Here is a 23,957-nt window from a genome sequence, read left to right as displayed (position 1 = left end):
ACCCCTGTGAACCAGTCATGATGTTGCCGCTAAGCTTTGAAACTGTTCATTTCTCCCCTACCATCAGCTTTTATTTCAGTGTCACAATAATGCAAAGCTTCCTCCACCCCTTGCACCTTCATATCTCATCATATTCAGCTCAAACGCCTTCAGCCAAGCTTATCCTCACGGATTCCTGCTCCACATCACATCCATCCAGAACTTCAGTCATTGCTTTTCACTCTTCACCACCAGCTCCTGTACAGGTCAGGGCATTACTACCTCCATAAAACTGTGATATCACAATGAGGTATAATTGACAAAATTATCCTTTCATACACTATATAGACAAAAGTATTGGGACATCAAGTATTGACCATTACAACAACAGGCTCTTTAATAGCATCACACTCTAAATTCATCAGCTTTGCAGCTACAACGAGCCCAACCTCTGAAAAACAGCCCCATAAAATGATACTTTTGTCTATACAGTGCACAGTGTCAAATAAACTATTTTAACTACTTTTTAATCTCTTTCTCAATTAAGTATTTCTCAACTAAACTCTTGGGTATCTCCAACTGCATTTTCAACTCTTGTAATCACAACGTCTGAAGACCGGTGAAAGCATCCAATTATGCTGCTCCGCGCAAATAAATGTACAAATTCTTTACCAGGCGGTAAGGAATTACAGTTTGGAGTTAGTGCCATCCCCTTGCGTGACAGAGTCTTAAGATGACCTGAGGCTAAAACAAAAGGGAGGTGCCCTCTTGTTCACAGTAGCTGTTAAGTTGATAAATAAATTGTGATATATTCCCACACTGTCAAGACACGAATCAGGTTTGCTTTTTGTCTGAGAAAACTATGAAATCTTTCTGCTGAATTCAGACGTTCATGTTTTTTAAGAGCATAACAGGGTACTTTTACTCATGCGTTCACGAGGAAAGTGGGCTCGATTGGGAAATTTCTGGTTTAATGTCAGAGATATACAATAGAAGAATGAATAAAATCTGACAATAAGAAACAACGTGTGCAATGTGTTCATGGAAATCTCCTCTGGGGTGGTCCTGTCTCTTACTGTAGACTTACTGCAAATTGCCTGGTGGTGAAAGATGCAGAAGCCCTCTGCCTACCGTGAACTAAATAAATAAATAAACTTTCTTAATTTGAAAATAAACATCAAGGAGTTAATTAAGAACATGAAAACTGATGGAGAGAATTTGTATTAAAATGAGTTTGTGAAGTATGATAAAAAAAAAAACATTTGTATGGTTGCGTAATATGGGTTCAAACTGCTTTAGGACCTGAGGAGGGCAACACTGTGAGAAACGTGGTAGAACGCAAATCTTTGCCAGGTGTAGTTAAGATGGTGGCAAGGATAATAAAAACACGGATTTAATCATTTCATATTACGCCCAGTGGACAGATACACACAGACGCTTATGTCCAAATGCAGCACAGGTGACATATTGTACTGTTTAGCAGTGAAAAATTTGTCATTTCTGGTAAAATGTGTTCGGAAATATTAGGTTTATAGAATTTTCTGAAAATAACTCACTAATAGTTAAAATCCATGAATTTCTTGGAAAACAAACAGTGAAATAAATTGTTTGTATTTGTGTGCCCAACAAGTGATGGGAGGAGGAAATTTTTTAATTAGATTTTGTTTTATTAGAAAACGCATTTCAATCATTCAGTCACTCTTTTATTCAAATCCTCACTAACCACATTTATTTTTCAGTTAAGGTTCAGCCTTTTCAAATAGGGGTGTGCTCTTTTGGTGAAGAAGTCTGCCTTTGTCTTTCGCCTCTTAATGAATGGGTGCTGTTCCACCAACATCTTTATGATATGATCTCTGGCAACATTCTTAACATCATCAAGATCATTCTTATTATATCAGGATTATATAATGGTTTTGCAAAGTGTGGCTTAATCCTCTACTCTGTCAGCTTTAGGGGATTTGTCATTAAGACTGCACCATAGTTAAATACAGTCAAATTAAGACCCAAATGATCTCTGGTATGTACACATAAAAAGACAAAACATACTGAATGTAAGGGACTGAGTGCTGGTTTTGCAGAATAACATACACCAACTGGATTAAAATGTCAAATGTTAAAATTTCAGTCATTTGTTCAATACTCAGAAGACCTATGAAACTGAGTTATATTTGGCATGTGATGTAGGCTGGACATAAATAACTCACGGTAACCCAAGCTAAAGAGCTGAAGGGGTGTACACCTGAGCTGAGCCCTGTTTGTCAGCACGACAAGAAAGCCTAACAAAAGTCTACATTATCATGTATTCTCTCACAAAACATACTTAGATATGGTAACAAATACACAGGTAGGTGTAAAGTAGAGCTCCAACTGGTCCTGTCCTACGCAGAAACTCTACGTGCTAACACCACCATTAACATTGCATGAACAAACAGCCCTTTGTTGACTGCAGAGTCAGCCAACCTGCTGCCTGCAGGCATTGTGGGCTGTCTTCTCTGCACTTGTATTCAAACTGTCTTTCACTCTGTGGAGAATTCGCACAGAGGAAATCAAGCAGAGTGGACCACGATGAGGACCATTTACCTGCTTCTGTTGGTAGGAATGAAATTCTATATTATCTGCATTTATGTATCTGTAACTTATACTTATATTTAATAAGGAATCATGCTGTTTAAACAAGAAAAAAAAATTATTAGATTGACATCAAAATAAAATGGATGTTTCTGTCACAACATATTTGTTTTGAGTATGCCATGTAGCTTGAGATTGCTTGTAAATTTGGACATAACAGCTCGGAATGTACATGTACAGAACATCTAGTTGCTCCTCTTCTATTGGTTAAAAAGTCATTGAACAAAAGTCATTAAACTGAAGTCATTAAGCCAAACCAGTTCCATGTATTATGGAAATACACATAGCCAACATGGTAACATGAGCTGCTAACGATACAGTCACCTGCTTCATGAGTTTAAAGGCACATATTTTAAACAGCGTTGATGGATTTCATTGGGTTATAATGTACATCTCCCTGTTCTGCAACTTCAGAATCTCAAATCTTGTGGCGCTTAGAATTACTTACTTCTCTTTACTTACTACAGCCCCACTGTCCTGCAAGGTTGGTGAACCAAGCTGGGCATTGCAGTGTGCAAAGGTTACGCGTTAACACAAATCGGTTCATGTCTCGCTCAGGACCTTTGTTGAATGATGTTCCCCTTTTTGAGCGCTCCACTCATTTCCTGCCACATCGCTACTGCTAGCTTTAAAAATATTTATTAGTTATTAAGTGAAATTTTAAATATTATTCTCTTTTAATCTAATGTCACTGTGATGAACATGATCTGTTAGTGACCGTGGTTCTTAGCCTTACTAGATGCAGACTATAAACTACAATATGCCTGGTCTACATCCATCATCCACCTCACTGTAAATTCCTCATGTATACTATAACTGCATAATCCATCCATCCATCCATTTTCTATACCGCTTATCCGTCAGGGTCGTGGGTAACTGCATAATAAAAGCATAAAATATAAATATAAAATATAATATAATATTAAAAAAAATGCAAAAGAATAAGCAAAGAGACTCGCATGTTTGGTCCATTGACTGAAGTTAGATTCTACATTATAACTTTCATAACTGCCATTACAGAAATGAATACATTTAACTCACAAAAATCTCACTTGGTGTTGTTTTTAAGCCCGTACCATACATGACGCGGTCTCTGTGTGACACTCCTGCTCAAAGGCAAATTAAGAGAAATTGGTCTGTTCCTCTGATTTCCTCCCTTGGTCTAGACATGCAGGATAGATAAATTGGAAGTTTTTTTAGTTGCACATACATGTGACAAATATCACTATCCAACTTTTGTTGTTCTAGGTTGCATTAATAGCTCTGGCGGAGTCTCGTGGTGGCCGCAGAAAGCGTTCCAAAGGGGTAACTTCTTCGAATATCAAATCTCCTGTCTAGATGTTTCGCTTCTCAGCAGAAAAAATAACAATTGCGTGTTTGAACTACATTCTGTGCTCAACAGCAGCTTTTGGTGCGTTCCAAAAGAAGATGGGTTTTGTCTACGATTGAATTACGAGAAGAAGATCCTGGACCATACCCTATGATAATTTCCCGGGTGAATACCAAATTACTAACCACTGTGTCATTTCCATTTTCTGACCAGGGCCATGCAAACAATAACAACTGAATGTTTTGTATCTTCACATCAGATGTTTAATAACATGTCAGGGAACAACCATGAATTCCGTATAAGTGGAATGGGCGTGGATATTGAGCCACTGAATGTGTTCTGCATCCATCCAGACACTGGAGTCGTCAAGGCCCTTCGACCTATTGACAGAGAGACCTATGATAAACCCTTTCACGTGAGCTAATACTTAATTACCAATCCCTCAATACAGATTTTTAACCATTAGAAATAATTTCATATGAGCACTTTTACCCACAGATCAAATTTGATATCTATGACAAATTGAAAAACCAAGCCCTGGACAAGGAACTAGCTTTTGATGTCGAAATCAAGGATATCAATGACAACCCACCTATATTTCTCAATCCTCACATGAAGAAGGATGTGAAGGAAAATACCCCTAAGGGTGAGTATGTTGTTGTGTATGACTCACAGGGTATATATTTTCTGCTTGCGATCAGTATCCCATGTCAAACGGCTATCAAAAGGCTATGGAGGAGCTCTGATGAAATGTAGTGGGTTAAACAAAGTGAAAATTAAAATAATTATCTCTAACCTGCTCTACATCTTTCATCCAGTCTCTTTTTGTCATACTGTCCACTTTTTTCTTCTATTCCCTGTCTCTATAACATCATAACTCTCCTTTTCTTCCTATCTTCAACTTCTAAAAGGGTTCTTGCCAGTGCAGCTGCAGGCCATGGACAGAGACCAGGCGAACACATCCAACTCTCAAATCACCATCAGTGTGATTTCACAGAACCCACAAGAGCCCAAGATTGACGTAAAACACATCAATAGCAGAATGGCCCAACTCTTCTTAACAGGATGTTTTGATTATGATGTGAGACTTGGTGACTTACCTTACCTGTATCAATGGGAAGCTGTATGTACATGGACATACACACATGCTGATTTGTCAGTATATCTAAAATATTATCTTTTATATATGTTTCAGAAAATAAAGCAGTATGAACTGATTGTTCAAGCCAAAGATCATGGAGAAAAGCCTCTTTCCTCCACTGCTAGTGTTACTCTCAACATTGTCGACTCAAACAGTCATCTACCGACTTTCAAGGAGCGAAGTGTACAGATTTTTATTTTTTGCCATTAATACTATCATTAAAGTTGCATTTTTGGAGTGGTATAGGATGTTAAAGATGAAACTGTTCTGACTGTCCAGTACCAAGGTCAGGTGAATGAATCAGCCATCCAAGACAACGTCCTGAGAGTTGCAGTGGAGGACAAAGACACTCCTGAAACTCCCGGGTGGCGTGCCAAATACTACTTTATTAAAGGGAATGAGGAGGGAAACTACAAAATTGAAACTGACCCTAAGACTAATGAGGGTATTCTGAGTGTCATCAAGGTAATTCTGTTTGTCTCACACCAATAGATTGTTCATTCACTTAGAGTGTGCTAAGTTAAAAGTCCAAGAAAGTTTTATCATTTATTAGTAACAGCAGTTGCACTATTATTTATTTAAACTTGTGTGCTTCTTTCAGGGGAAAGATTACGAGCGGACAACTTTTGCTACCCTGCAGATAGGAGTACGTAATGAGGAACCCTTATGGGTTTGTAAAGACAAATCAGTTGGTGGTGCAGACACAGAGCCACCTCACGATTCAGTCAACATCACGATGAAAGTGATTGATGTCAATGACCCACCTGAGTTTCTAAAAAATCCGGCTGATGTGTACCAGAAGGAAGAGGAAAAGCCCGGTACGATGCTGTTCTCTCCTGAAGTAAAAGATGTTGACTCGGATGTATCCAAGATCAGGTCGGTGTCCACTTTCTATGTGCCTGTTGAGCTTATTGCCACATTGTGAACAGAGGTCATTCTATGCTGTTTTTATTTCATGTGGTTGCCAATATCAGCATTTGAGAGTTAAAAAAAAATTGTATGACGCATACCACGACCGAATATTTCTGACAAAATTGGTTTTCAAAGAATTGTGACCAAGATCTTAAGTGAGCAGTAATTAAAGCGACTACAATTGTCAACATTTTCTGATGAACAAATTATGAAATGGTGACACCATTTCTACATTACTAAAAATATATCTTTGGCATTTTGAGAGTTTAGTATTGGCCCGCAGACATGCATAAGCAAATATCAACATATCTGCAACATCCCAAACACTGGTGCCTTGATTGGGCTCTAATTGCAAATCTAACATCACACCTCTTAACTGAAATTACCTGATAACCTGGCATACTGTATACAGTAAAACTTACTTCAGCATGCAGCAATGTAGTAGCCCAGACAGCACCTGTCTTTGTGTGCTTACAGAAATACTGTACATATAAATGCCACCTTTTCACTTCATAAGTTGTGCTCATCTTCGAAATCTCTCCCATGTAATTAGGTATAAGTTGTTACAAGATCCAGCTGGTTGGGTGAGCATCGATGAGAAAACAGGACAGATCACATCAACTAAGAAGATGGACAGAGAGTCCCCTTTTCTTAATGGGACAGGCACTTACCAAGTCCTCATTGGCGCCATAGACGATGGTACAAAGGAGCTCTACTATATATTCTAATGTGGTCTGCTGATAAACTAAATGCTTAGACTGATGAAGTATTTTTTCCTGTTGTCTATCTACCAAGGTGAGCCTCCATCTACTGGTACGGGTACTGTCCTGATCCACCTTAGTGATATCAACGACAATATGCCTCAGCTGGTCAACAAAGGTGTCCTTATGTGTGGAAACAAGGTTAACAAGGTCAAGGTTGCTGCCAAAGACGCAGATGTCTCTCCTTTCAGTGGGCCTTTCACCTTCTCTCTTGGGGGTGATGACAAAACTCTGGCTGAGAGATGGAAGTTAGACCCTGCCTTTGGTTAGTACATCTGGAAATTTTCTTTATGAAAAATGAGTTTCAATCACCTTCACACCTCTATTTACATCCTTCATCAGGTGAGGAAGCTGGGCTTGTGAGCCTGAAAACACTGGCTTATGGTAACTACTCAGTGCCCCTGGTGATTCAGGACCAACAGAACATGATTGGACGTGATACTTTGGAAGTGATGGTGTGTGACTGTGGCGAGAAAGATGTTTGCCGTGGCAAAAAGCCAACCTCATCCAACCTTGGGGCATCTGGCATTGGACTGATCTTGGCAGGAATCCTCTTATTTTTGCGTGAGTATGACAATCAGTGCCTATATACAAAACCATGATGCCCATGCTCAATCTGCAGTTACATTTAAAGAGTAGTCTGTTAGATTTATATGAACTTCTATGAGGAAATTGCTCGGTGTGCTTAAGTCAGACTAAGATCAATCAGTGATCCATCTAATAGTGAGGTCTGGAACATGAGGATTGTACTTGTACTGATTACAAATCAATCAAGCTGCTTGATTTGATAATTAGAATTAGGATTAGAATTTCATCATTAGAATTTTTGAACTGCTAGATTTCAACAGATTAAAATGATTCTATCCCAGTGATTTCGTGGTACTAATGGATCACCAAAATTTGGATACTGGTGTTAATGTCATTAAGCATGTCACAACTGTTTCAGTTTGTGTTCATCTTGCTGCTGTGTTTATATGCCTGCATCTACCCTCGTGTATATGACCAATCACTTTATTTGTTCAGGGAGACTTCACTAAAGAAAAACATCTGTATCTGTATCTGGGTAGGACTCAAACCAAAAGTTGGTGGTGCTTAAACTGACACAAGGATGGACCAACCATTGTGTGTTCGTTTAAGCCTGGAGTTAATACAGGTTCATCAGAAGTTGCTATAACTGAACAGCTTCACTGAACCAGCTGGGAATTACCAACTTTAATCACCTCAGTGGTGGTAATGAGGGAGGAGCAAACGCTACTCTTTCATTTTGCCTACCCAACTCATCTTACTGGTTCGATGACCTTCTGTTAATGTCACCATTTCCTGTAGTAATTATGTCACATTGTTTTGAAAATTAATTATGTGCACACTATTCTCAGTGTTGTTTTGATGTGTGTCTGCAGTACTACTACTCCTGTTTATATGCCAGTGTGGAACGAAGGACTTCAAACACATCCCCATGGTGCAGGAAGAGGGCTTCCAGACCCTCATCAAGTACAACCAGGAAGGAGGGGTCTCTGAATACAAGGTGTACTGGTTATGCAATACAAAGAGTCTCTGTATGCTATGTTACTCCATATATACTCAATATGCTGTGTTATAGATTTTTTTTGGGGGGGGGGTTTACCCTATTTATTTATTTTTTTCCTTTATCTCGCACAGGCTGAGCCCACTCTGCTCTTGACACCTACAAGCAGTGTGGCTGTGACAGATGGCATAAAACAGGGAACTGTACAGGTACTCCTCCTCTCTCCCCTCAGTCTCTCATTCCTTTTTCTGTGGTTGACACTCCTTAGGTGTGACAGCACGGATACCTTTGCAGTTTAAAGAGCCTCAGCGAGAAAGCAAATGAATTACATAAAGAAAACATTCAGCAGTACAGAAGAAACAACTAATCCTACTGAAAAAAGACTGACAGTTGTGATCCAGTTGTGCTTTGTTGCCAAGTGAAGACAGATTGACAAGGATGTAAGGGAAGGCTACAGTTAAGTTGTATGTTTTAGACATGTTTATAGCCTTTGTGCAGCACTGGGTAATAAGTAAGTCACAGGATGAGCTTTTACAGTGGCATGACATGATACAAAAATCATCTTGAATCTATAGGTCACATGAAGGTGTGTGTACCCAGGGAGGTGTATAAGTTTAAGGAACTGATTTAATGTACAGCATGTCGGTGAATCTTCAATTCAAAAAATATTTAATAAAATGCTTTGGTAAATGCCGTAGACAAAATACAATGGTACTTTCTTGGCTCTGCCTTTAAGGTTGCTTTATTAATTTGCTTTCTTCAACCAGATGTCTCAGATGGCTCCAATGATGCCACAGGATGTGGAAAACATGTACAACAGCTCAGGGGTCACCCTGGTGAGTAACAGGTCTTTAAATAGTCTTGTGTGTGTGTGTGTGTGCGCGCGTGTGTGTGTGTGTGTGTGTGTTTTGTAATTCTAATACATTAACTTACAGTTTAATTGTGTGTGCAGATATGACCTAAAAATCAGTATAGTGCAACAGTCTGGGCCAGTGCTGTCCTCTATTACACTCCTTCAGTCTTACTTAACCTTACTCTATATCCCCCACAGATGAACTCTAACACATCAATGGGCACACAGAGACAGAGAGACACTCCAAGAAGCCTTAGAGGGCAGAGCATGGTGAGTGACAACAGCTCTGAGATCCACTTGTCTGGTAGGCGTGTTTTGTAGGGTGTCTGCACACTGCCAGCTTAAATCCACAAGAGGGCACCACAACCTTGATTATGATGCTACATGCGCAACACCCTTTTTCTCAGTTTAAGAAGAAGGTTTTAGCTCTGGTCACATTCGTTTGTGTCTTAGTATTTCTTGTCCATTGCCTATTAATTATTAGTTACATGATATTTTGAAATCTTTGGTATGGATCTGGATCAGGGAGCAGAAAATCCTTCACAGAAAGGCAAATAATAGTTTGAAATAGTTTTCAGTGTTTTGTATCTAAAGATATGATAATAATCAAAATATAGCCTTTGAAATATTCAGGGTTTTTCGTACATTAAAAATACAGAAATGTAATTATAGCAATATAAAGAATGTAACAGACATGTTTACAATCACATGCAATATATACACACTGAAACCTACATATGCAGAAAATGTGCAGTTCAGTTGAATTTCACTGCATTATGTGAAGAGGTGTTGCTTGTTTGTTCTGATGATGTTGATGTGATGATGCCGATTAAAACATTTAATTTCATTGTGCTTGTGTTTAAACACAGACTCTCTTTCACACACACACACATATATATATATATATATATATATAGTTACTAAAAAAGTCAAGTGAGTATAGCAAATGCTAAATTTACTTTCTTAATTTCAGTACTCTACATGGACTACAAACAGGGAAAACACCTTCCAGGTAAAACGTGCTCTTCATTGAATTAGTAGGCTGTTTTCATAAGTAGGCAAAAATAAAAACCTGTCTGACATTCACTTCCTAATGGATATGATGCAGTGTGTTAATTGAGCAGAAGGAAGCCAACTTGTACATTTTTTGCACACAATATATTCTAACTGTAAGAGCTCACAATTCTTTTCTCTGTGAACAGGGAGGCTCATCAAGATACAACCGCTCTTTCAGCTTGCTATCAAGTCAACACGTTTCAGATCACATCAACAGGGTAAAAGAGTTTGTCTCACATGTGGAACCTTGCATGGTACACTATATAAACAAAGGTTTTGGGACACTTGACCATTACACCAACAGTTAATATTGCATTCTAAATGCACAGGCAGCTTTGGGATCTTCTAGATCCTGGAGTGTTTCTGTGGGAATTTTTGCCCATTCATGCAGTAGAGCATTTGTGATGTCAGACATGTTGCACCAAAAGGCCTGGCTCACAATTTCCGTTCCAGTTCATCCCAAAGGTGTTAAATGGGGTTGAGGTCAGGACTCTGTCTGGGCCTGTCAAGTTCTTCCACACCAAACTCATCCAATCATGTCTTTATGGCCTTTGCTTTGTGCACTGGGGCACAGTCATACTGGAATAGAAACAGACCTTCCCCAAACTGTTGCCACAAAGTTGGAAGCACAGCATTGTCTAAAATGTCTTGGCATGCTGAAACATTAGGATTTCCCTTCACTGGAAGTAAGGAGCAGAGCCCAACCCTGGAAAAACAGCCTAGTATTACACCTGAATTCAGTAGTCAACAGGTGTGTCCCAATACTTTTGTGTAAATAGTGTAGCTCACTGCCTTTAGTGTGTGAATGTGTGTGTATGTGTGCGTTTCAATGGGTGACAAAACAGATATAGTTAAGTCCCATTAATGTCACACTGCATGCGCTTTGGTCTGACCTGTTATTGACAATATGACCCAGAAATCTTTTTTTTCTTCCATGCCACAGAGACTGTACATGATTGATGGAAACCACGTAGACCACCCAGAGTACCAACCTAATGAATATGCCTATGAGGGGCACGGCAGCATCTGCCAGTCACTGGATGGGCTATCATTGAGTAACCTGGGAGACGATTTCACGTTTCTGAATGATTTAGGGCCGAAGTTCAAGACCTTGGGAGGCATCTGTAACAAGGCAATTCAAGAAAAAAACATACAGCTTTAAAGGACACTGCTGAAATGGGGATGATTTTTATACCAGTTTTTTTTTTTTTTTTCCATTCAAGTTGTGCTTTGCTTGAGGTTATAGTTATGGACTGATCTGACCAGATCATTGGAGAGAAAAAGTTTGTGTGGATTTTGTGCTTAAACATCTCATATGTTTAGAAGCAGGTATCATTATATATTGCCATCTAACCACCAAACAAGGGTCATGCACTACTGCTTTTGCATGCTTGAAGATGGGCTTAATGCACTGAACAAGCAGACATGCTCCGGTGACTTCAAAGTTTTGACAGTAACTGGGTGTGTTTGTGTGTGTTTTTTGTTTTTTTTAATTTTTGCACTTCTGGGAATGCTGCCACGTCCCACTGTAACCCCTAATGGATTTTGTTTTTCTTCCAGTCATTTTGTCAAGAGTAAAAGATTTGTGATAAGAACGAGCAGAAATCTGATTCCATTATTGTTCAGCAGTAACTGGATTGTGGTGTTGTTCTCATGTAGCTGAGGTAAATGTTTGCTGTTTGTGACTTGCTGTTTCAGTGGTGTGACTGCGATGATTTCTTGTGTACATATTGGCATCCGCTGTTTTAAACACACATTTTTTTCAACAATCAGGAATGTAGCATTTGAAAAAGAAATATTGACTTTTCTTTACTAAAAGATATACTGATATCAATCTTTTAGGGTGAAATTATTTTGCCTGGAGAAGGAGAAAAGAAGTGTTCAGTTCACTGAAAATAAAATAATATAATAAATAAAATTATACCAAACTAGCAACATATTGTACCACTATGCTGCATTATTAGGCCCACATATGCCATAATTTGAAGGTTTCATCTGCAACCACTGTAATTACATGTATTATTTATTTCAATTTTAATTATTCAATTGCTCACAACATTTTAGCCGAACCTGAAGACTGTCATGAACTGCAGATAATGAAATGGATCTAAGCAAGCCAGTGTCACAACCAGTGAGAGTAGCTGTCAAAGTTCAGAACTGATTTGTGAAGTTTGTTTGTAAAACCAATGCAGACAGCAGCTGTCAGTATCAAGACCACATGTCCACAGTTCATTTGGTCAGCTCCCCATGTCCTTACAAAGACGATGTCCAGCCTGTTTTATTTATTTGACATATTTTTTTCAGCATTTTGACCTTGTATTCCCTCCGTAAGCTCAGACTGAAAAGTTATAATGAGTGCCAGCAGAAGTGACGGAACTTGTTTTTTCATGTGTCAGAGAGAATAATATGCAAATCTTACACTCATCTGAACTTGTTTGACCCACTCATATAAATCCAGGAGCAAACAGATTGCAAAGTGATCTTTGGTTAAGGTCAGGTTCAGCACAAGACAGCAGAGGACATTAAAAGTGCTGCTACTTTGGGCTACTGCATATGCATATTCTTGCATTCAAGAATTTCCCTCCAGGGATTAATAAAGGAATTCTGATGCAAGCACCAAACAAAACGCAGTAGCTAGTTGCAAAAACTCAGGAACGCTAAAAGACACGAGGGAGCATAAAGAGTCCCCACAAAAACACATTAAAGGTTCTACTGTCTTGCAAAGCAAATGCTGTGCCAACATGCAGCATGCTGGTCTTATTGCAATCGCCAGACATTTCTTATCCTATCACTATGATTCATCTGCGTTGAATGTCATGTAGTTTAACGTCGTTGTTTTCTTTTCTTTTTTCTTTTTAAGAAGTGATCACATCAAAGCTGCTGGTAAATGGTTTCATTGTTTAATTATTGCGTTCCTCCAAGGCAAGTCATGATTTGTGTGTCTTGCTGGGCTCCGTTCTTATTGTTTTCCGTTGTTAGGTAAGCAAAGCGCTCCGTTCGATTTGAATATGATTCATTCTCGCCATCTGGGTAGGACAGTGTTGAGCTATGTAAGCCAGAATCCGATGCAGCAGATTAATGTCCACAAGCTTCTTTCAATAGATCATGCTAATTCCACTGTCCTTTAGCAAACATGTTATTTTAATCCTTAAATGATCTCTTAATACCTAATAGCAACATATTATATTGCAATTATTAGCTTGTATGCTCTTGTTAAAGACCTCACAGCCACGTGCTGAGGTTTAAGAGGTACGTAGTCATAACAGGAGTGAAATATTCCTCTGTATGACCAACACATTCAGAAAATGACTTTTAAAAAATACTTTTTTTTTTACATTTATGTAGTATATACATCATTTATAATGACAGGTCACTCAAAATCTACTGTAAACCCATCATGGAAGAAACAAATATTGAGCTGAGTCTTTATAAATGCAGCTGAGTGAGAATGAAAGTGGTTGTTATTAATCAACCACCCAAAACCACATTTGGGTTTCTCTCTTTGTCTTTCAGACAAAGTTTTATTAAACACTGTACATGCATTGTTTAATACACATATTTTTTAAAAGATAAAGTTAACCTTTGTCCCTCAGACGCTACTACAATCAATAAAACAGTTGCAGTAAAAGGTTTAAATAGAAACAAAAGGTCACTCAGTAAATGTTTTAAAGGAGTTACAAAGTGGAAATAATCAGTCCTCGGGCCTAGCAATTATGTCAGACCTGCATAAGCCAGCAAAGTAATTTCTAAAAAGCACCTCTGGCCAAGTTTATTTTTTCAAGATATCATGAACATCAATCATACTTCCAGCCACACAACAGCAACAGATTCCAGCTTCCAGCTACCCTAAACCCTGGCTGCATACTTATTAGGTGACACACTTGGAAAATGAAAGTACAGTTTTTACAGTTTTTTGACGAATTAAAAACTGGAGCAGAAGGATAATGGCATTTTAAAAAGATAGCAAAGGCATCTCTCACACCAAAACACCAACAAAGAACCTATAAGGTGTTGTACCTACAGTACATCGAAGCTGATTACAGGCTTTGGAATAACTTGAGATATTACGGAGACACAAAGTGTTCCAGTTTTAAATAAATTTACGCATTATGAAATTATCTAGTCTAGTCTAACGTAATTCTTTACATAATTATATAATAACTATAATTGTTATAATCACGCAATTGTGAAATTATCCAAAATATTTTTAATCACAAATCATTACCATTAAATCTTATTTCATCCAACATCTTTTCACAGTGACAATGTTTAGGGCAGGTCATTCAGGCCAAAGAACAACCACAACCGGTTCTGTCCTCTTTTGTTTTGACCGACAAAGACCCTGTGCTGCAGACTGGCATTATGAAATGAACCTGTCACTGAGAAGGTGCTATGAAATGAAGACACTGTGGAAAAAATGCCATTTTGACAAAATATATTTTTTAAAAAAATAAAAAAATAATAAAATGTGATATTGTGAAAAGTAGCTGGATAAAATACTTCATAACAATTTTAATTCACTATTTTTAAAAGCTCTGTAGTACAATTAAATCCTCCAACACATTTTTTTCATACTAAATAATCAGAGCATCTAATTTTGCATATTTCCTGTTTTCATTCCTGTGTGTCCTCAGGCAAAATATTGATGGCTCTTCCACTGATGCGTTCACATGAACGTTTGTAGCTACTGATGTGCAGGCGCAGGTCACCAGGATATGATGTGTGTGTGTGTGTGTGTGTGTGTTGCAGCTATGGGAACAAAAATCTGTTTACACAGTCACATAGTGCGGACCTATCTTAATTATGGGAACAAAATGACAGAAGTCCCCATAACGTTAATCATTACTCATTTGGGTGAAGCAGTGTTATTCTGTGGTTCGGGTTAAGTTAAGGTAAGGGATAGGACTAGGCAAGTAGAGTTTATTGTTATGGTTACGCCCCCAGGAAAAGAATGTAAGTCTATGTAATGCCCCCAAAAAGCGCTGAAAACTCGATTGTTTCTATGTGTGTGTGTGTGTGTGTGTGTGAATGGGTGAATGTTGACCTGTGTTGCAACAAGCTTTGAGGCTTGTCAAGACCAGCTATGCATTACATGATTGCAGTGCCATGTGTTTTTAATGTATTTTGCAGCATGTGCTTCTTTTTATTGTTAAGTACTTTGTAAGAAGCTATCGAAATAACAACAATAATCATTATTATATTCTGTAAAGCAGCATGAGGAACCCTCACCATATTTCCGTAACACAATGCTTGATTTTACACATACAAACACACACACGCACACACACACGCACACCGTGCTTGATACACACCCAGCTGCTGATGACCTGAACTTGCAAGATAAACCTGGAGATTCAAATGAGATAATTTACGATGACACAGGCCCTCCCTCTCACAGGTTAACTACAGCCAGAACACACACTGACAGAGCATTCATTTAGATGCATTTAAGGAACCATTTATCATCTGAGAGCCTAACCAACGATACCTGATCTGGAAATACAATGGAGACAATACGCCTCAGCCTCTTTGTAATGCTGGTAAGAATTTTTCTTAGGTCGCCGTCTCTCTCGATAGATGCCTTAAAAATAATTTAACACAATGCTTGATGCTTATTTTTGACTTGGACGTGACTGATTGTTTTTAGAAACTCATCCCCAAGTCACTCAGCATGAATGAGAACAAACGGGCGTATCAACAATTTCATAACAAATCAACAAAGACACAGTTTAATGTTATGATGCTTTTATTTTGTTATGTCTGTCAACATTAATATAAAATATCAAATGTTTATGACTTACACAATAAATAATAAATACATACATATTATGTAATAATAATATATAATATATATATTCTGGTAGTGGTGTTAGGCACCACAACTGAGTATCTTGTTTAACATTGTGTTCAGTATTCATTTTCTATTTAACAATTTATTTATTTTGTTTTTTGCAACAAAATAAATAAATAAAAACTGGACTGAAAACACCTTATTCCTCCTGTTTTCTACTGTGCTTTTCGTTTTGTTTATTCATTGCCTCATCTGTCTGTATGGTACTGACCTGAGCAAAAGAATGTGTATCTTTCTGTCTGAATAATAATAATAATAATAAAATAATAATATAAAAAAATATTTTTTAAAAAGATTCAAATGTGCTTAGCCTGATGCAAATAATGTAACGCAGTCTTTTCACAGTGTGTGGGAGTCCAGAGAGCATCCTCAGATTTCTTGCATCGGCAAAAAAGAAATTGGATCATTGATTCCTTTATTATTGATGAAGGTTATAGTGGACAATTCCCATATTTACTGGGCAAAGTGAGTATCAACCAGGAGTCACAACACAACAATATGAATAGCACATATGAAACAATGCATGAAAATCATCACAAAATTTGTGTCTTGGCTCCTTGCAGATTCAAATTGAGAAAAGCCTCACCCTTTTCAAGATACAAGGTGAAGGCGTTGATAAGGAACCCAGAGATGTATTAAAAATCGACGAAAACACAGGGGAGATTTTTGTCCACCGCGCTGTAGACTATGAGAAACACAAATCTTTGAAGGTAAGACAGAATTTATCAAAACAACATTATTACAAAGATTTCCTGGATGGAGAAAAATATTTATGTGTGCATGTGTTCATATTCTACAATTGTGTACTTTCCATTACAGTTAGTATTTCAGGCATTTGATAAAGAAAAAAATATAATAGACACACAGCTGGGCATTGAGATAACAATAGCTGATGCAAATGACAACATCCCAAAGTTTGACTTTGAAAAGCGCGAGATCCGCATAGAAGAGGCAACAGTACAAGGTAACTTGCTCATTTTTTTTTAACAATGTAATGTTAACGATGTAACATTTGCTGCCACTATTGTGGCATTGTAAATCAGATTAAATAAAAACATTGTAACTTTCACAAACGACCAAAAATAACATTTTTCTTCTTCTGATACCGACAGGCACTGATTTGATTCTCATTAAGGCAAGCGATGGTGACGCCTCTCTGGAAAATAGTGAACTTGATTTAAAAATAGTCTCCGTCACTCCTACACCACATGATCTGGAGTTCTACTTAGTCCAGACCCCTGGTACTCAATCTGGAATCATTTCATTTAAAGGCTGTTTGGAATATGAGGTGAGAGCTTTCATTGATTCCTGCCATAATAATCTCCAATCAAAAATACTGAATGTGTTGATCTTGGAACTTAAGCTTAAATTTCAACAGTATGGCAAAGTCGTATGTTTGACACTAATTACCTGTTCTTTGTAACCAACCAGGAGGCAAAGAAATACACGATTATAGTGGAGGCAAAAGACCATGGGAAAAAAATACAGCAGTCCAGCTCCTGCACTGTGATCATCAACATAGAAGATGGAAACAACCACATTCCTGAGATCACAGGACAAACAGTGAGCAATTACTTTCAGTTGACAAAGGCAGTGACAGATGTTGCCTATGATACAGCAGTCTGTTTTCATAATAAAATGTTCCTCTGTTTTTCACCTCAGGGTCCAGGGAGAGTGAAGGAAGGAGAGGAAAATGTTCTGATATTTCGGCTACAAGTTGCGGACAAAGACACTGTGGGTACGGCTGCCTGGAGAGCGATATATCATGTCCACGGAGACACAAACAACAACTTCAGAATCAGTACTGATCCCGTGACAAACGAGGGACTGCTGTATGTGGAGAAGGTATCAAATGTTGTGTTGTCAAATTACAGTAATTATTAAGTTAAAATGCACAAAACAGTCCTTTGAGGGAATGGACTGCACCACCAAAACTCCAAATGCTAAAGAGAATGAGACTTAAATGAATACTCTTGCAAGTTCATAGTATGTATAGGGATTGTAATTTATTTATTTATTTGTTTGTTTGTTTTTGGTGCTACAATGCAGAAGCAACCAATTGCCAGTCAATGATAAACTTTACAACTCTTAAAAAGCCCTGTGATGTATGATGTTATGTCACATTATGGCACAGATTTGTCTTCAAACCAACATCTAATCTATACTTCTTTTATAGCACCTGGACTATGAAGAAAGCCCTTCCAAGAATGTGACTATCAGTGTAGAGAATGAGATTGCTTATTACACATGCAAAGTGGTGAGAAAAACAAGCGTTGGTCTTTGGGAAGTAGTCACTGCAGGAAGTGTTACTACTGTTGCCTTGACTGGGGAAGAGAAAACAGGTCTGTCTGTCCGCCGAGTGACAGTGACTGTGGAGGATGTGAATGAGGCGCCAATCTTCGACGAACCCAACAAACGAGTTACAATGAACGAGAATATTGAGAGTGAACAGTATCTGGGGACATTTACAGCTAGAGATCCTGACATCTTCAGTCCAAACACATTTGTGTAAGCCATAAACAGACTATGTTTATCTTAATGGACAATTTTATACTATTATTATTATCTATTAGGATGTCAGTAAGAAGTTGAAAATCTCTATTTCAGATACATGACAGGAGATGATCCAGCTGGCTGGGTCAAAGTGGACCCCGTGACTGGAAAAGTAACCACAATAAAGACGATGGACCGAGAGTCAACCTTTGTGAAAGACAGCATCTATACAGTCACAATATATGCTGTTGATGACGGTATGAGCTGGACTTGTTCTTAGATTCTGCATATATTATCAGTCCTGGCTGACACACATTACTGAAAATGTGGTTTTGGTTACCAGGCAAACCTCCACAGACAGGAACTGCAACCCTCAGCATCCATATTAACGATGACAATGACAATGTTCCAACCCTGACTACAAACGTAATCGACATGTGCCAATCTGAAGGACCCTCCGTGGCCAACATCACAGTCGTGGACCTGGATGAAGAGCCCTATGGTGGACCTTTCCACTTCAAGCTCCTTGGAGATGTTAGGAACAAATGGAGTGTTGACCCTCAACAAGGTGAGCTCTAGTTCAGACAACTCCTTTGGGTTTCAAACACGGCCATGGTCGTATAACTCACAGATAATACAACTGCGATCGAATCATCCTCTAAGGTACGCACAACGAATCTTTCTAATGTGACAATTCACTTTGGATGCACAGGGTATTCGGTTAACTTGGTGAAAGAGAACAGCGTTCATTCGGGACAGTTTACCCTGCAGTTGGAAGTGTCTGACCGTCAGCACAAAACCGCCGTCCACACCGTGTCAGTTACTGTGTGCGACTGCTTAGACACAACGGCACCAAACTGTCGCTTCCGCAAAGTCACTGGCTCTGCAGCAGGAGCTGGAGCACTTGGGATCATTTTTTTTGGCATGCTGCTTTTTGCAGGTAGGACACATTCGCAAAAGATTTTTATTGTTGTGGATAAGATTGTCTTTGCTTGTTTGTGTAAAAGTAAAAACAAACAGGACATAACACTGTATGATTTGCTCTGTGTGTGTGTGTGTGTGTGTGTGTTCTCTCCCAGGTCTATTGCTTTTGGTGTTTCTGGTGTCATGTAAGGCAGAGAGCAAAGAAATCCCAGATGAATCAGACGAAGGTCAACAACATCTAATAAATTCTAACACTGAGGCACCAGGAACTGATTGCAAAGTAAATACTGTTGTTACAAAATTACCTGTTCTTAATTTTTTTTTACTGTAGACAAATTAATTAGCTGTTTCAGTTTTTTGATTTTCATTTCCCATTTCTTGAATTTAAAGTCTTAAGATAAATGTCCTATGAGCTTATTAAAACAGTATCTTTTTGAGTAATTGCTAAAAAAAAAAAGCTATGTTAATTAGTGGAATTCAGGGTTGTGTTTCTTTCTTTTGCCCTACAGCAGCAGTATCGTACACGCTAAAATAATGGAAATAACTGTGACTTGTTGCTGTAAAACCTGAACTTTTTATCATTTTAAACAGGTGTTGTCTTTATATCAAGGACCGAGTCAGAATGTGAAACAAACTCCACCGACAACAATCATACGGAAGAAAGTAAGTGATGGAAAATATATTGTTTTAGTAACAGGATAAAAAAAAAAAAGCATCATGATAAATTTGTGGTCATGACTTTTTATTGTTTGTTTATTTGTTTTTTAATACAGTCAGTCAATACTACTGCAGCAGCAGCAGCAGGGTCACAAGAGCAAACCACAACCGACCATGTTCAACAGCGAAGGGACTGTTTCGGCTGGGTAAAGAAGCTGTCAATTTATCTATCTATTTTGTTCAAAAAAATGTTTTATATTTTACATTAAAGGATGAGTCTTGTTTTTTTTTGTTTTTTTTTATTGTCAACAAATCCAATGAAAAGATCAAAACCAGAACAGGTACTGTTTGTGTGGCTAAAGCCATAGAACTCCATTGTCTCTATTGTTAATATTTTAAAAAATATGGACTGAATCTCATCTCATTTCATCTCATTATGATGAACCCCATCCTGCTGCAAGTCCTTGCTACCACACCAAACAGTGACTGAAAATACTATTCAGTAAATGTTATTTACTGCTGTTTAAGTTATATTTGCTAAAAACTACAATACCCAGCCAGACAGACACTAAACACTTTAAACGCTAGTTCTTTTCAGATATGAATGATGAGCTAACAGACAGACTTTCATAAGATTTGTTGACAAATGGAAAAATGTTCAATTGTTTTTTGTTTGTTTTGTTTTATTTTTCAGTTAGATGGCTCAGCCAACTCAACATCACAACAATACTACCAAACAAAATCCTTAATGCGGCAAGAGTTTACACGTGAGGACTCAACGGATTGGGTACTGAAATCATTATTATCATTATTACTGTTATTATTGAATTTGAGTAATGCTACCAAATTTGAAGAAGCAAATGATGGATTTTACTGAGACGTAACATTTTGCAGCTCATTAAATTAAATTGTACCACATTTCAAAAGCTGTCATATTGTAATGTACACAGAAATATTTGAGTTCCCAATCGATGGGTGCATCGTCAAACGTGAGAACAAGACATCAGCATGAAAACTCTGCGCACAGGGTACTCCAATCTACACTCCTATCAGTGTTTTTACTGTGAAATTTTATGTTAGACTTATGCTGTTATTGACAACAACTGAAATCACACAACTGTCTGCTTCTGATTTTTCCAGTATTTGATGAAAGGCAGTAAAATCTCTGCAGAATATGACATTGACAGCTACAGACAATATCTGCACGAAATACTGAATGAGGTAATGACAATAATTCAATCAGTCCTGCAAAGAAAGTAAGTTATTGTGTGTTTGTTTTTGAGAATCTCTTCACCTTTTCTTTTTTCTCCTCTGTATCATTTAGAGGCTGTGCAACCTCAAGGCATCAGAAGAGGAGGACGTGAATTACGACATTCTTCATGTTTATGATGAGGAACGCCAGACTGAGTTCAACTATGAACTCGATCCCATCCCCATCTCTGATGTTTCCTTTGATCCAGACCTGAACCTGGATTTCAAATTCAATACTCTGGCCTCAATCTGCATGCCTCCTGAAAGTACTGCCTGCAGTACTAGAACCTCCCATGTAATGGAAAATTTTGTGATCAAAATGGAAAGTGAAAAAACTAGCATGAACATTCAATCACATTTCTAAACTATGCATTGCTATATTTTTGATCAAATAATCATGACAAATGTTGCTTGTATCAGGTCCAGGTGACTCAGCAAGTTTTGTTACCTTTATCAATACTTGACAGATTCATTTATCTTCTCTAGATTCTGTATCTGTCAGTGATGGCGGGGGGAAAATTTTGAAAATTAGAACTTAGTTAACAACAGTGGGTGTGCACCAGTGAGTAATGTTACCAAAAGGTCACCCTTCAGAGTCTCTGCTCTGTGGTAGAATTCAGACTGAAGAAGGAAAGCTGGTACATTTGTTACAGGACTCACATTTTGGTAAGAAGACATTTTCTGTCTTTCTATTGTATGCAACAGAACAAACCATCTTGACTATTTGAATGTTTATCTTTCTCCTTTCCTGCAAGCAACATTCAAGGTGGATGAGGAATTACTGATGGCTTCTTAAAAACTGAAAAGCGCAGAAAAACTGTTCGAACAACTGAAATTCTTGGACTAACTTGAACATCTCTTTATATCGCAAAACTTGAAGAACAAACTGAATGTTCAGATTTTCATTCATGGCTTTTGAACCTGTGTTTAAAGTCAGGTGAGGAATAAGAATTAGGAGAGTGTCCACAGGATGACACTGTTGTATCATTTTAAGACTGGGAAACTCATTCTGAAGAGGTTCTGTAGAGGTTAGGGGCAGCCGTGGTCTAGAGGTTGGAGAAGCGGCTTGTGATCGGAAGGTCGCTGGTTCGATCCACCAGATGGGCAGGAAAAACTTGGGTGTAGCGGAGTGATTAATAATGTTGCCCCCCCCCCCCTTAAGCCAGCTTGAGCAAGGCACCTAACCCCCAATTTGCAGCCCACTGCTCCTGTGTGTTGCACTGCATGTTGTATGTGCATGTGTGTGTTTCAATCAGCGATGGGTTAAATGCATAGAGGTAATTTCCCAGCTTGGGATTAATAAGGTAAAGAAAATAAAAAAATTACAGAGGGTTAAGAAAGCTCACACAGAAATAACTAACATTTCACGCTGACCTTTTATCCACAAATATTATCGCAATTCTTATTGTTTTCCCGTGCAGTGAGTCTCAGATGAAAAGTTTTTCCTGCTGAAAACACATGAAATTTAATGTAGCTCTTTCTTTGTGTTGGGCAAGAGAGATATCAAACTTCACACAGAGCAGGAGCTTAACTACTTTAAATCTCCATCAGAGGCGTTTTGCAATGCAGGAGATTGGCACAAACATTAGTACAAGAATAAAAGAAGCAAACATAGAGTCATGGTGAAGTGGAAGGGTGTGTAGTATGGTAAGGTCATGGTGTGAGAAGATGGAATCTCATAACACAGCAATTACAATGAGGGCTGGGTATTGTGGTATTGTGTGAACAACAGCTTGAGCAGAAATTAACCATTTTATAAGTGTGTGTAATGCATATCAAATTGCGTTTTCTTTCACTTCAGGTTGTATTAAATGTTGTTGATGTACAGTAATCACATGAAAATGGTTGCTTTTTGCTTTGTTTATTTTGGGGTGGTATCTAAAGATTTATATAACTTTTTTCATTCATTGTGTAACCCTTTGCTATTGTGGCATACAATAAAATATACAGTACAAGTGTATCATTTTTTCACCACAAGCCAAAATGCTGACAAATTCTTTTAGGAGGCACGATTGAATTCACAGGAGTGCGTCAGTTTTAGAAACATGCAGGTGTGGCAAAAAAAAAAACAAAAAAAACGCACTTCCAAGGAAGCATGATAATGTTACAACAAAGCAACAAAGCATGACCAGCTTGACAAACCTGTTTGTTTTTTTCAAGACAGAGGGTGTGTGCGAGCCTCTGTGTGGGTGCACTTCCACATACATCATAAGTAAAAAACTTGTACCATGTATTTTTTTTGTATATGTATATACCCACAGAGATGCACTGCGCACATTCACACAGGCATATGTCTGAATTTATTTCCAATGCTATTCATTTATGTTTATCCAACTTTCTCAGACTAAAACTCCAAATCATTTTCTACTTGATCAACCTCACTTGATCGATTTCCTATGAAATACTGACTCCTTGTGGTTACATGATGGTAATGACTGCAGCGACGATCCACACACCATTCAGCAATGCATTTTAAGTTTCAACATAGTCAGAACAGATATATACATACAAGGTGCTCCAAATGAGTGTAAGACTTACATTAAGAATTCACTTATCCTGAAATGCTGTGTGGACATTGAAAATGTTGTTGCCTTTC

At 38.1% G+C, this 23,957-nt stretch overlaps 2 protein-coding genes across 2 annotated transcripts; both read left to right on the top strand.

Moving 5' to 3' along the window:
* The first annotated feature begins 2,484 nt into the window (after positions 1-2,484).
* On the top strand, positions 2,485-12,019 carry cdh26.1 (cadherin 26, tandem duplicate 1). The gene is made up of 19 exons (XM_046397723.1): positions 2,485-2,571; positions 3,856-3,912; positions 4,010-4,102; positions 4,197-4,352; positions 4,436-4,583; positions 4,849-5,018; positions 5,133-5,261; positions 5,358-5,543; positions 5,680-5,954; positions 6,544-6,689; positions 6,786-7,016; positions 7,094-7,315; positions 8,152-8,276; positions 8,411-8,485; positions 9,044-9,112; positions 9,328-9,399; positions 10,103-10,141; positions 10,332-10,403; positions 11,129-12,019. The coding sequence occupies exons 1-19, from the start codon at positions 2,545-2,547 to the stop codon at positions 11,345-11,347; spliced, it is 2,511 nt and encodes an 836-aa protein (XP_046253679.1). The 5' UTR covers positions 2,485-2,544; the 3' UTR covers positions 11,348-12,019.
* A 3,553-nt stretch (positions 12,020-15,572) lies between these two features.
* Positions 15,573-22,234, top strand: LOC124063940 (cadherin-like protein 26). The gene is made up of 18 exons (XM_046398109.1): positions 15,573-15,725; positions 16,382-16,501; positions 16,600-16,746; positions 16,856-17,000; positions 17,149-17,324; positions 17,468-17,599; positions 17,699-17,881; positions 18,213-18,544; positions 18,644-18,786; positions 18,873-19,097; positions 19,242-19,469; positions 19,609-19,733; positions 20,045-20,116; positions 20,227-20,316; positions 20,805-20,897; positions 21,061-21,138; positions 21,251-21,331; positions 21,435-22,234. The coding sequence occupies exons 1-18, from the start codon at positions 15,690-15,692 to the stop codon at positions 21,723-21,725; spliced, it is 2,697 nt and encodes an 898-aa protein (XP_046254065.1). The 5' UTR covers positions 15,573-15,689; the 3' UTR covers positions 21,726-22,234.
* The last annotated feature ends 1,723 nt before the right edge of the window (positions 22,235-23,957 follow it).

The sequence above is a fragment of the Scatophagus argus genome, chromosome 8 (genome assembly GCF_020382885.2).
Source record: "Scatophagus argus isolate fScaArg1 chromosome 8, fScaArg1.pri, whole genome shotgun sequence".
Taxonomy (NCBI): Eukaryota; Metazoa; Chordata; class Actinopteri; family Scatophagidae; genus Scatophagus; species Scatophagus argus.
Note: the sequence above shows the minus strand (reverse complement) of the source record. Positions and strands in the feature narration are given on the sequence as shown.

Excerpts from the sequence above, each read along its gene's own strand:
- cdh26.1 (XM_046397723.1), top strand. The coding sequence starts at position 2,545 with ATGAGGACCATTTACCTGCTTCTGTTG. Across the intron at positions 4,103-4,196 it reads ACCCTATGATAATTTCCCGG|ATGTTTAATAACATGTCAGG; the intron begins GTGAATACCAAA and ends TCTTCACATCAG. Across the intron at positions 4,584-4,848 it reads GAAGGAAAATACCCCTAAGG|GGTTCTTGCCAGTGCAGCTG; the intron begins GTGAGTATGTTG and ends AACTTCTAAAAG.
- LOC124063940 (XM_046398109.1), top strand. The coding sequence starts at position 15,690 with ATGGAGACAATACGCCTCAGCCTCTTTGTAATGCTG. Across the intron at positions 17,600-17,698 it reads CTGAGATCACAGGACAAACA|GGTCCAGGGAGAGTGAAGGA; the intron begins GTGAGCAATTAC and ends TTTTCACCTCAG. Across the intron at positions 18,787-18,872 it reads AATATATGCTGTTGATGACG|GCAAACCTCCACAGACAGGA; the intron begins GTATGAGCTGGA and ends TTTGGTTACCAG.